The sequence below is a fragment of the Agelaius tricolor genome, unplaced genomic scaffold, assembly GCF_023055355.1.
Source record: "Agelaius tricolor isolate 1412-34295 unplaced genomic scaffold, bAgeTri1.0.p SCAF_1, whole genome shotgun sequence".
Taxonomy (NCBI): Eukaryota; Metazoa; Chordata; class Aves; order Passeriformes; family Icteridae; genus Agelaius; species Agelaius tricolor.
In genome coordinates, this window is record NW_027269261.1 from 21,522,845 (window position 1) to 21,536,529 (window position 13,685).

General features: G+C 39.2%; 1 protein-coding gene across 3 annotated transcripts in view; it reads right to left on the reverse strand.

Annotated features, from left to right (window-relative positions):
• Window positions 1–4,746: 4,746 nt before the first annotated feature.
• Window positions 4,747–13,685, reverse strand: part of KCNK2 (potassium two pore domain channel subfamily K member 2) — a 129,724-nt gene continuing 120,785 nt past the window's right edge. For all 3 annotated transcript variants that reach the window (XM_071426131.1, XM_071426141.1, XM_071426151.1), the window contains one exon: window positions 4,747–9,986. In XM_071426131.1, the coding sequence (XP_071282232.1) occupies window positions 9,669–9,986 (318 nt within the window). In that variant the 3' untranslated portion in view covers window positions 4,747–9,668. The remainder of the gene's footprint in view (window positions 9,987–13,685) is intronic.

A 13,685-nucleotide genomic window follows, 5' to 3' on the forward strand; every position in this document is an offset into this window, starting at 1 on the left:
AAGCAAGACTCTCTTTTTATATTTTCTCTTGTACATTTTTTTTTATTTCATGTACCTGCCAATGGACTCAGATTTTTCACCCCTGAAGCACTCCACCAATCTGGCTACCTCATGTATCAAAGTAGATTCACGTCCAGCATTTAGCTGAAATTTGGCAGCACAGCTTTTTACTAAATTAATAATTGCTGTCATCTCCCATGAAAGGGAATACAGAGGTAACCATTGCTCCAGCCTAAAGCATGGGTCCACAGTCTATTCCCCTTCATGCACTTTTCAGGAGTCTGTACTCAAAGGTTTGCCTATTCTGAAGAAAAATTGGGATACTTAATGAGTGCTGGTTTCCAGGCTAGGAAGTTGCAGTGAGCCAGCAGTTCTCCTCAGGGGAAAAGTCCAAACCCCAAGCGTTGGTTTTAATTTTACATGCCTGTCATCATGATGACTAGACAGATGTTTAGAGTGCTCTCAAATAAAGCTTACAAACAAAATTTACATACTTATCTATAGTCCTCATACTTCTCACTACTATTTATTTATTACATAGGCACAAATCTTTCCCAGTAAACTGCATTAGTTAATAATTATAGCATCATCCTAATTCCATGAACACTCAACAATTTTTTTAATATCCTCATTCAAAAAGATTTCTTCTATAAGCAACAATTTTCCTTTTTTAAGAGTCACCCTGCATTTCACTAGATGTCCAAGGCAATAAATAAACCAAGGAATCAAGTGAATATGAGAAGTTCCTGGGAGTCTGCATGGTGAGGATATTCAAGATGACTCATTTGCCTTGCCACAAGAGAGAAATGAGACACTTTGGTATCTATGAAAAGATAACAGCTGTATGATCACATCATGAATCTGCATTTCCACAGTATGCACCAGCCATGAACAAAGAACCTCTTTGGGCAGGCCAGAGAGTGGAGCAGAGAGCAAAGAGGTGACTCTTGTCTCCAAATCCCAGGACAAGAAAAGGATTCAGAGAGATATGGAATATCTCAGCAAAATAGAAACAGAAACAAAATGAGTGACCACAACAAATTTGCTCTGGGCATGCCAGCAGCCATAAAGGACTCTTTACCACTGTAAAAGGGAAATTTTTAGAGATTGAAGAAAAGGGGATAAAATGCTTCTAAAGAGTTTTTCTCAAGCGCAAAGGGAAGAATGTGCTGGAACTCAGACCCTGAGATCAGTCCAGTTGGTTGGACCAGGCTGCTAATAACACACACAGTAGGGGGTTCCATCCCCAGATGGAACACCCACTTAAGAGATGACCCTGACAGTGCTTGTGAGTCCCTTCAAACTCACAATATTCTGTCATTCTATAATCTGCAACAATAAAAAGAAAACAAAAAAGCAAATCCAGAATGCTTTCCATATTAGGTTTTTTTGTTTGGTTTGTTGGGGGTTTTTTGTTTTGTTTTTGTTTGTTTTTAAAGAGATATCCCAATGAAATTGTTACCTATGCTAAAAAAAGTCAATCTTTCTGCTCCCTGAGTAAGCTCCAAACTGGAATAGAGTACAAAAACCTAACTCTCAAATTCCTCTCTGACTGCTCAACCACACAAAAAGTGTAAAATAAAATGGGGAAAAGGGGAAGATGGAAAAAGTCACATTAAGGTGGGGGGATATTGCTGGAAAATACTGAGGAAAGAATGAATTTGCCATTGTTGGACTGTTTTGGTTTTGGGTTTTGTTGTTCAGGGATTTTTGTAAGGAATTTTTAGGCTGGTGATTTTTAATTCTAATTTTTATCATTATCTCTAAGATGTCAAAGGAATAAAAAGTCAGGTGTAAAGGACCTGACTTTAGAGTACCCTGATTTTTCATGCCAGTTTGTAATAATCCCTTGCCTCAGGTATAGCTCAAATGCAGACAGACCATCCAAAGCCCCCAAGATAATAACTGTCTCCAAAAAATTGCTATTACTTCTTTGAAATCAATTTTAGTTTCTTTATTTCTGAGTTAGTGGAGGCTTACAGACAGTTTCAAACCCAAGCTATATATCTGCAGAGATGAGACAGCACTTCAGTTGTGAAGGTATGTCTCTCACACAGCTCCCAAATAGCTCAGGTGGAGAAAAGGACACTTGAGAACTTGACATAATCACCTCAGCTGTCCCCATTGTTCAGGTTAGTATCCCCTGTCTTCCTCTTCTTCTAACTGGCTTCAAAAGGGTTTTTTTTTTGCTGCTAAATTACTAAACTGACAGGCAGACAAGCTGGAAGAGGTAGGAGAGCAGCTTTATGCTTGTTGCATGCAATTCCAACAGCTCCCTGAGGTACTGCAGGGCATGGCAGCCCCATGCTGGTCTGCACATGATCATGTCATGCCATGGTCTCCACAATAACATACTTTTTTTTTAAATTTCTGCCACATTAATTGGGAAAACACTAGTCAGATGCTTATTTCTTCCTAAGCATTTCTCACACAAATAGCCCTTTTTCACCTACCCTGGAGAATTTTTTTTAACTTCTAATAGTACAAAAATGTGCAAACCAGAGGCAAACAGAACAGAAATTTGCTTCAACGAGTTACATTTAATATGCTGGATGCCACATTAAAATTTATGAAGTCTTTTAACTCTAGCCCACAGACAAACAGAAACAACAAGTAAAATAATAAAAGGAAAAGAGTCTGCCTTATCTTTGTAGCTAGTGGTAGGTTTCTGCACTCTCCTTTTTCTGGGCAGGAAACTGTCTTTGGATTTGTAACAGAAAAGATGAAAGGTTTATGGTGTGCTCTGTAGTTAAAGGCTTTACATATTCTCCATTGTCCTTTACTCTTGGAGCAGGCAGCTCTGTTAAAGGACAGTAAGTATGGAGCAATGTGCAAATGCAGCCCTTCTATACTGACAATAAAAGTTTCTTTTCTAAACCTGATTCCATGATCATCAACAAGCAGCTTGCATTTGGAGGAATGTTTTAATTTCTAACTCTTAAAGAATGACTTTCTTGTAGTTTCTGCCTACACAAGCAGAAACCACTTCCAGTGCTAATGCTGTGCTAGTCTTGCTCATTTAGAGACAAGCCAAGCTCAAAAGCAGCATGCAGCTGCAGTGATAAAACAAAACTGCAGCCTCTGCTCTGATCTTGATAGAGCAAATGGGAATCCATTTTTTCCAAAACATTTCTCTAGATAAAACAGTTTTAAGGACTTCATGTTAGCGAAGGTGAAATTGGTCCAGTGTTCAGGTGTGTCCTGCCTCTTTCCAAAGGACAAGAAGTTATTCCTACAACAGCCCAACCCATCTCTTCTTACTCCACCTGTGCTGCACGAGCAAGAGAAAGTGAAGCTGCCCCACCACTGCCAGCCAAGAGGCACTCAGGAAGGTACAGTGGGTACAGTGCCTCTACAGCTGGGGCACCTTCAGAGCTTGCAAGGGGGAAAGGCACAGTGATATAATGCAGGCTACACTCTGACTCTCTGCTGACAGTCCCTGAGGATACTGAGAAGTGAAAAGGTCTTTGTGTCTGTACCACCTCCACTTTATGAAGTACAATGGTATGTGACACGTTACTCCCACTTTCATTTCTCACAGCAGAGCCTAATTTTTTATGCTTCTTTTTGCTACAAGCCACTGTGGTATTCTCTATTAAAAAAGCATTCAGACTTTGTGACTTATCAGTCTGCAGTTCAGAAGGGCCCAGCCCGCAACTCTTGGGCTATTATGCTGTCCAAATGTGCAACATGATGCCTTCAAATCTGTAAATTCCTTCTCTTCTGTAACAGAACAAGCAAGATGACAAATGGTTCTGAATGCCAATACATTACAGAGAAGGATATGCTAACTACAGCTGGGATAGTTAAAGCATAACCTCTCTTTATCCCGTTTCATTCCAGATCTAGTGGGCTTTGCATGCTTGAATGCCTGAATACTGAATACTGTAATTTTGCAGAAAAAGCAAAATCCACACAAAACAGAAGCAGACCTGTCACTGGTATAAAAGTCAAAATCGGCAGTACAGTGTGGAATTCTCTCATGTTCCCATAAGAAAATTTTCAATATATATGTTCACTTTTCTAGTCACTCAGCAAGGTTAGTCTCAGTATCCCCTGAGCCAAACAAGACTAAAATACATCTTTCACAGCAAGTGTATTGCTTCAGCAAAATTTCTCAGAACACCCTGTTTAATTTGAAGGATCAAATTAATAGTGAAAGAAAAAAAAATGGAGCCAACACTAAACTGCTGTTTAAGGACTCATTTCAGGCTGTTGATTACCTTCTGAAGAATATTGTTATTTATTGCTAAAGACAAATAGTATATTCCCATCAGGATCTCTATTATAGATGTGTTATATGCCTTTCTCTGGAGGATGAAGATCTGGCTGCATATAATTAGTCTTGAGAATTAGCTATTATTAACAATTGAATTGACACAGTCTTCTAAAGCAGTTTCTCACTAAGTACATTTGTTTGCCAAAGTCAAACTAGGGAGGTCTGTATAAACACTCTTGTGACATTCCCAGAAAAATCAGTGCAGCCAGAGAATTTAATGAATGCTACTACTGATAATTAGTAACAGTGCAGGCAGAACAGAATATCTTAGTTTTTAATCACTAAGAATTCTCATACCAGCAGCCCAGTCATAGTGTATTGATCACAAACCGTGGAGATGAGTTGCTTTCTTCATGATTATCTGTCTCCAGCAACTGTGGTAGGAAAACAGCTAATATTCAGAAATAACTAAAACAGGCAATCAATAAGATATTATTTATTATATCACCAGTGCTGATAGACTGCTATAATTCATAAAAAGTTTTGAAGTTTATTGATTTTCTAAGATACTGACTGAAAATTGAGCTATATTTTCAAATCACTGAGTTTACATGAAATTATAGTCATTATACCAAAATGGGTTTTTTAGACAATTTAAGATGCAACAATGTCAATACATATTAAAGGCACAAATATATCTGGGTCCAGAACATAAAGCTGCATATGCTCCTATATCAGTTGTTATGTATGAAGGAGACTTCTTGTTCTACAATAAGTAATGTACTTGTTTACAAGCCTATTCAATATATTCCTCTGGAAGTTCATAAAAGCATGATAAACAATGGCCTAAAATTGAAAAACTCAAGTTTTCCAAGTGCAATAAAACTATACCTATCGATTCTCACAAAGGCTCTTTACAATTGTAACAATAATTTGGCAAAGCAGAGAATGCTTGCTCAAATGAAAAAGCTGACATTTTTAATTTCCATGTAGCTCAACAGCTTGTTATTTCCAATAACACTAAATCAGCATCTTGTCTACTTTCCCCAAAAGGAGTACTTTATTCACTATAAGGTTATGTTGTTCATTTAAATCTGCAGGGCAACAGAAAAAAAAAAAATTAGTTATGAAATAATTAACTGTGGAAGTCCTGCAAAATGTGTATTTCTCCATATGTATAAAATCCTTTCAAACAGTACTGCAGGGTAGGAAAGAAAAGTTAATTATCACAGTACTGTATGACAGGAATTTATTAGAAGCATTTCTGCTGTATTTCAACACTGCAGGTAGTTTCCCTGTCAGGAAAATCTCCTTCCCAAGAATTAGTTATAAATGTACATCCACTTTTGATGGGCATGTAGATTTGACTTTGCTTTTGAAAGTAGAGCAGCCTCCTTTGTTCTTCTGCAGGGTGTGTTGTGCTCCTCTTTAGAGGTCATTGGTGTAGGAATAATGCTGGAGGAGGAAGAACTCCAAACAAATGTTCAGATCTGCCATCTGCCATCTGGGTCTTAGAGTGTGACCTAAGGTAGGTCCACCTCATGTCAAGGGTGGGAACTTTAGAGGTTTAGCTTTTCTGTGGATTTCTGTTACCCTCAAGCTTCCCTTCCAGGGAATCAGGAAGAGGTGGAGAGAGAGAGAGGGAGCCATGGCTGGGATGCTCATGAGATTCTGCAAGCTTCTGGGCTTGATCCTTCCATGCTTTTCACTGCTCTGACAGTGGCACCTCAAGGCTCCCACAATATCAGAAAAAGGGGGAGAGGCAGCTTGGGGCTACAAAGCACACGGAGGGGATGCTGAAGAAAGTTTTTGCCAGGCACTCAAGCAAGAATGGGGCATGGCACAAATTCTCTGCAGCTTGATCTCCTTGGCTCTCATGCAGGGCTACCCAAAAATTGAGGGTTTCATCAACATAGACACTTTATCAGGTACAGCACACCAAAAAATACAAAGAAAAAAACTTACAAGATTACCGCAGCCAACAGTAAACAATACAGATCACCTCTAGCTACCACTTCAAGAGATTTCAAATTGTTTTTTTTTAATGAAGTGTTTACTGTAATACTGAGAAATAAATTGTTCTATTAGGTGGCACATGTCTTTATAGATTCATATGTGCCACAATTTGTCTCTCATCCAGAAGGTATTTTTCAATGCCTTTTTTTGTTCTTTTCAGTATTAAAGAAAACAGCCCCTTACTATTTTCACAAGCTTGATTAAGTATCAACCATATTAACAGTCTGAAATGTTTCCATGTATGGGTGACAGAAAAGAAGGTACAAATGGATCCTAGTTCATGCTTAGGTAGCTCCATATTTGGAAGGGAAAATGAGCTTTGCAAAAGTTCCTGAGGCAAGAAAGACAAAGTTTTTAATACAAAAATCTGCTCTTATGGGAATAAAGAGAAAAACCTTTGAGTTCATCAAGTGTTATAAATTAACTGAGCCATCCTCAGACTTTGTGGTCTATCACTGTATGTGGAGAGAAAAGAAAAGATTTTCCAATAACTTTAATGACACTGGACATGTTAGGATCATGATAACTCTACCTACCTATACCATCTGGACTGTGGTATCTTCTCTCCTTCAATTATTAAACTTCCAAATAAAGGATTTTATTTATTTATGCTTTGCTCCCTACAGGTAAATCAATTTTGATAAGGGAGGATAATTTAGATCTGTTACAAAAGTGAAACAATAAATATATATAAATTAACAGGGATTCCTTTCCCAGAGATCTATTCAAAAGTCAAAGCAAATAAAACCTGAATGGGTTTAAGTATCCATGCTTGTATCTCAAACATTGCCACAGGACCTCCAAAAAATATAGTCTTTTCAACAGGTCCTGAGACTCTTTAAAATGAAAGAAACTACAAAGCCCAGCACTTCCACAGGCTGGTAACTGGAAACAAGCTGGTTAGAGGTTGGTAATAGGAAACAAGGCTTTAACCTAAGATATCTCAGGGAATCAAGGACAAACTTTGAACATTGCCTGTCCCTTTCTGAAAAATCAGTTCCAAAAGGCATTAAAACACACCCCACACACATCAGATTGAAACAATACAAAAACCCCAGTCTTCCTCACTTACCACCAGGCTGGTGTGGGCTCTCATTCCCTTGGACAAGACCTAATTAAAGAGGCCCCTGGAAAATACTGACTGTAGAGAAAACTGCTGCAGTTGAAAGGTTGCTGTCCTTAGAGGTGCTTGTTCACACCCTCTGCAGAAAGGCACCAGCAGCCACAGGAGAGCCAGCAGCACAGAGGGGCAGAGCCCCTGCACCTTCCCCAGGGCAAGGATGGAGCAACTGCCAGGAGCTCTGGAGCACATGATGGAAGAAAGGGAATCCTGATGAGTTGTTGAAACAAAATAGCAAGGAACACAACTTAAGGTATGGCAACCAAAGAGCATATTTTTTAATATCAAGGAAAAAAAAATAGTAATTTCTGTGCTGGGTAAGTCAAGCCTTTATTGCTAAACCAGCTTAAATTAAAGCAGGTGGCAAACTGCTATACTCTGTAACCAACGAAAGCATAAAAATCAGTCTCACAAATTATTCCTTAGCATTCCAGTTGTAGCAAGCAGGAGATTCAGGAAAATTTATTTTAATTAAAAACTTTATTTTTCATTACAATTCACAGTTTATACATGGCAAAAGGAACCCTTGCCATGTGGACATTCAGAACACTGTGCTGGGGAGACAAGGGTCTTTGTTATAAGAGCATTGCTCGGTGCTGTGTCATGGAACTTTCTTAGTTTTAAAAGCGTACTCTCTGTAAATGTTAATTGACAGATATTTACACTGAATGTACATATTAACTTATATTTATTAGAAAACAAGCTAAGCATCCAAAAAACATGAACATTCATATCTTGTATGTTATCTAATGGTCAGAGATGCTGTAAGATTTGCCACTTGAATCATGCCCAATCAGCAAAGTCCCATTCTTTTTTAATTTACAGAGCCTAAATTTTTCTTTAAGGCCTGTTCTATTCATTTTATGTACAGCCAGATTACAATAGACTAAACATAAGGAAAAAAATGCAAAATTATCCATTCCATCCTGCATTTCTTCTGAATCTTATGTACAACCTATAAGCAAAACAGAAGGTACAAAATTAATGTGTTTTCTTAAAACCAATAAAGAAAACCCACAGTCTGGTTTAGAGCTGCTTCTTGTCAGCCTATCCTGTCTGAACAATCATCGGTATTCAGATTGTGCTATTTATCAGCTCTTCTTCATGCCTGCATTGCTATTCAGAGCCATTTCTATTTGAAATGTAGAAAGTCACAGTGATACCAGTTTCAATTGCATTCCCACGTTAGCCACAGCTCTGGCACAGGCAGCCCATGTGACATTCAGGAAAGCACTCCACCAGGATTCCTGGGTAAAATATCATGGAGCCTCTGGGGTGACTTGGCTTAAAAAGGAAATTAAGAATCCTTTTCATACCAAATATCTGGCAGAAGGTTTATGTTTATTAAAAATAGCTGTATTCTTCTACATTGTTTTTTTGGATGTGATTATTAGAACACAGCAATTTAAAGCCTCCCCCTGCCTCTCATCAAAACAGTAATTTTTACTTGCTCTTGTCATCTACTAAACGATTTAGTGATAGATAAGCTGCAGATTTTTTGGTACATCTGATGCAGAGAAAAACTGCTGAACACTGCTTGGAAAACTAAGACCTGAAAAGGGTCTACAAATCCTACAAGTCAGCATGAACGAGTATCAGCTGGACCTGAGTAAAACAAAATGCTTCTGGGGGACAGGTTTGCAACTTCTGAAACTGCAGTGCCTTTAAATTTGGAGCTAACAACATCAATTGATGATTGTTGAGTTTTGGCATTCATTCATGCTGGTTGGTATCTTCACAACAGACACCTTTGAAACACCACCATTTCAAGAAGAACAAAAGGCTTAAATGAAATACACTTCTCATGCAAAAAACCCAAACAAACAAAAGCCGTACAGGAACTGTAGAGGTTCTGGTTCTTCAAAAGATAAGGCACTGACCAAAATTTCTTAGGTAAAAGGCTGCATAAGAATTTCTTGCCATTTACAAATGTGTTGTAGTCCAGAAATTGTCCATTCCTAGGCTCAGTAAGGTAGACCCTGAAATTTTAAGGACTGATCCCTCAAAGCTACATTGTTATCATAAACAAGTGAGATTCATTCGTGAGGCCATATGGCACATTAGAAGTGAAAAACAGTCTGGGCAGATAAAGGCAGAAAACATTGCTTGTTCCAGCATCTTTTGGAAACAGCAGTGCCATTCATCTATGTGTCTCTGAAGAGATGCGATGGTAGCTCGGGACTGGAGTTTTTCTGTGGAACTCATGCACACATATAAAATGCTGCTAGCACTGGTCATCGACAGGGTGGAAACAAAAGGTGTATGGCTAGTCTAAGCCAAGAGCTTCCCAAGGGCTGGGATCCAAAGTCATGGCTACTTAATGTTCTCGATCACGGCTATCTCTTCTGCTGCACAGTGCGGCGTCAAACCATTCATGTAAATGCTGTCCGTCTTTGTCAGAGCTGGCAAGAGGTCCTTCTCGCTGGTCAGGTGGTTCACTGACAGTGTTCTCTTGCAGGGGGTCAGGTCTTGGTTGTGGTTGACAGCAAGTTCTGCAGAGAGCTTCCTTTTGATGGAGGTGGCACGCTGGAACTTGTCGTAGATCTCCACGCTCAGGCGCCTCCGGGTCTCCTTGAACTCGGCGGTGACGTTGGCTGTCCACTCAGCAGCGTGGGCTCTGAACTCCCCGACCTGCAGCAAAAATCAGCAATAGAAAGGAAGCATTATGGCACCAAGGACTTCAGACACTGTTTATCTTCAGGAGCATGGAGAGAGTGCAGGGCTGCCAAAGAGCTGTCGCTGCCACTGGCACAAATTTCTCATGCCAAAGACTCACTCTTTTATTGACAGCAGCTAAAGAAGAAATGTTGCACTAGTAAGAGTTAACAACAGTTCCAAAACCACAAAAGTCTTCTCTGCTGATTTTTTTTTTATTATTATTGTTATCATAGGCAGTCAGGAACACAGGGAAGCTGCAGAGGCTTGACAGCTGCACAATACCCAGCTGGTCAGGGGATGCTGAAATCCCAGCAATCCAGGCTGTGTTATGTATTGTTACTAGGGTGAGGGGTTATTTATGAGCACTTTCACTGTCTCTGGAAAGATCCTTGGGAGACTCAGCAAAGAATTTTCTAAATTTAGACAGAAAAGCTTTTCAAAGGAAACCATTGGCTGTTTGCATCCTCTTTCCAGTACTTGCTCACAGATAGCACCAACACAGCAACAGTTAAAAGTCACCTCAGTGGCATGTCTGCTTCCCGGCCTGAATCCCAAATCATCCTTATTTGTCCTCAGATATGGCATAAGGTAGACTAAGCAGATCTAGTCTGAGGTAAACTGTGGCCTGTCATTTATTTATTATTTATATTTTGGCACTTGTATTTCAGTCAAACCAGTGTTACATTAAATAAGTTACATAGGTAACTAAGGGAGGCACCTTTGTTGATATTATCTCATTGTAACTCAAAAGGAAATAGATTGTTTCTCTTTAAATCTCTTCTCCCTCAACAGTTTAATATTGGGAAGGTACAGCGCAGGGAACATAGACTACTCATAACTCCAAAAGTGGAGCATTCCAGGAGACTTTAACCCACATAAATAGTCTAATTGGTACTGTCCAGTCCAGAATTTCAATCACTGGCAAGCAAACTTTGACTTGGTGAACACAGAAATGAAAAAATAATTTACACAGAGAAATATAGGGGGCAAACCATTAGAGAAAAAGCCACAAGGTTATTCATGCTTTGCAGTGCAGTGGAAAACAGGAATATGATGAAGGTAAAAATTATTAAGCTCATCCAGGAGTGACAGAGTTTCAGGAAAACTTTCCCCCCTCCAGAAACAAAACAAGATGATCTCTTTACCCAAGGGTCATTTTATTACATTCATCTCTACTTCAGTGAATTACACAGATGACAAATGTGGACAAAGGTCTGTTTTCTAAAACAAGGGTATTTATCTGCAATACACAGAGGACTCACCTAGCTGAATGATTATTAGTATTTAATTTGTGCAGCTAGGATCAGACACATTAAACTTCAGATCTGAAAATAATGAAATCTGCAATGCTGAAACATCTTAGCTGCTCCAATATTTTACTTGTAGCAAACAAGTAATAAAAAAATGATAAATACTATCAGTGCAAACCCTGGGGCATTTTTTTTCCTTTTTCTAAGCCTTACTAAATGCAGGTTGCCCAGGTCCTGGAGAATGGCTCTGTCAAGGGGAGCAAAAAGCCTGAACACAGGTTTCCTTTTTATTGTATATATAAAAATATATATACCCCTCACCAGTTGTGTAGGCCTTTAACAGACCAGGTATTTTGCTCAGGCACACATATCTGGCATTGCATGTGGTCACATTCAAGAGATGCTATCAGGATTTAAAATTAATATTTCAGGTTTTTTCTTTTTTCTTTTTAAGTCCCCACGTAATTTCATATTTGTCTGGGAGAGAAAATCAACTGGCCTTGCTTCTGAAGAAAGCAAGTTTATGTGATAAACTACAGGATAGGCTCAGAATGTTCCTGGTGATGGCCTGTCTTGCAAAGGGCAAGCTGTTCTTGGGCATTCAAGGTTTTCAAGAGAATCTTAAAATTGCAGTTGTTGGGATATCTGAGATTTCTTTGGGGAAGCAAGTTTATTCAGCCAGCTGAAGACCATCAATAAATGCGCCTTTGGACATGGGCTCATTCCAATTAAGGTGGTGTGGAACACTAGCATGGTGGACACAATTCTACCTGCCCATACACCAAAGGTGTGATGTTGGTTTATATTAATATTGTAGGAGGAAAACACAAATTGAAACATGCTGTTATTAATGCTATTGCTAAGTGGAATCATGATGCATTAGTAGAAAAACAGAGAGAATTGGAACACAATAGGAACCAGGAGTTCAGTGCTGTTTGAGCTATGCATGCCCCAAAGGAGGGCTTTTGGCCCCTCCTTTTCATATGAACTGAAATGCATTCAAAAATATTACCTCTTTGAAACAAAACTCTTAATTCCATAGCACTTTCAGACTCAAGCGGGGTTGGAGGAAAAGGATGATAAGAAAAGAAATGTGCCATTTTAACTACCAGTGCACATTAGTAACTTGCTTATATAATTTGATCCCTCCTTGATCCATAGGGACATATCTGTCATATGTTCAGGTTCTTTCTTTCCTTAGGTTATGACATTTTAACACACTGCATTACAGCTCCTCTTCATCTGGGCTCTGACAACCAAAACATGTCTCATGCAGAGCAACTGAAATGCCAGTTGCCTGTGCTGCTGAAAAGAAATTAAATTCTTGGCATACCTACATACTGTATCAAAAATTTACTTTTCTCCAGATCTCTTGCCTCATTACAGCACAGCACTGTAGACTCTGCAGCTGTCATAGTTGGGGGCAGTGTGACATGAGGACAAGGCCTCTTAGTCACAGAAATTATTGACAACTACATACTTAACATAAGGCTGAATGTCACAGAATATTTCAGAAGCAATAGGAAAAACATGTCACAGTGATAGCACCTGACTCAGCCATACAAGAAGCAGCACTAATTTGGTGATGCTTCTCACTTTAACCTTCAGGGAAGAGAAATCTACTAGTAATGGGGACATGGTCCCTATCCCAGCTCCTGAATTGACTTTCTCCGCATCAAAATCCAAATTAGACTGCAAGGTGTTAGACATATTTCACAAGGAGTATCAACCTAGCTACGCTGAACATCAACAGCAAGTAACTGCATTATGTATTTAAGAAGCAGGAAGCAGCACCCTGCTGCCTTATGATTTCAGGGAAGACAGGTCTCAGTAACAAGTTCTCGAGAATTATGGTATATAGTAACACAACTAAGTATTCCACACAGCACACTTCACCACAAAACAAAACAAAATTAAAAATAAAAAGGCATCAAAAAACCAAAACAACCCCCAAAAACCGACACCCACAACTTTTCCAACAAATGAACAGTATTGACCCAATTCCTTGCCCAGCCCAGGTCACCTGGCCTCCAGCTACCACTGCCAGGGTATCCCATATGATCTGCACCATATCCAACAACCCTATGAGGATATCTCAAATACCACAGGTCATCTCCAGTAACACCTCCAAATGTCTGTGCCAATTTATGTGTCTACCTGTGGTGGAGATGTCACATTTACTCGTTCAGGATATAATGAGAAACTATCTCTGAACCATTTGTGGAGAGTGTTCTACTCATTCTTGTTAAAGTCATTACTGGGTTTCTGGGGGGTCTTTGTAGTGAAAAACAAGCAGACATCACTGAACTACTGCATGAACTTCCTGAATGACCAAACAGTTCCCAGGCTGCATAATCACCAATATAACTTCAAGACAGATACTGAATTTGACAGAACTAGAAAACATGGACATTAAGCCACC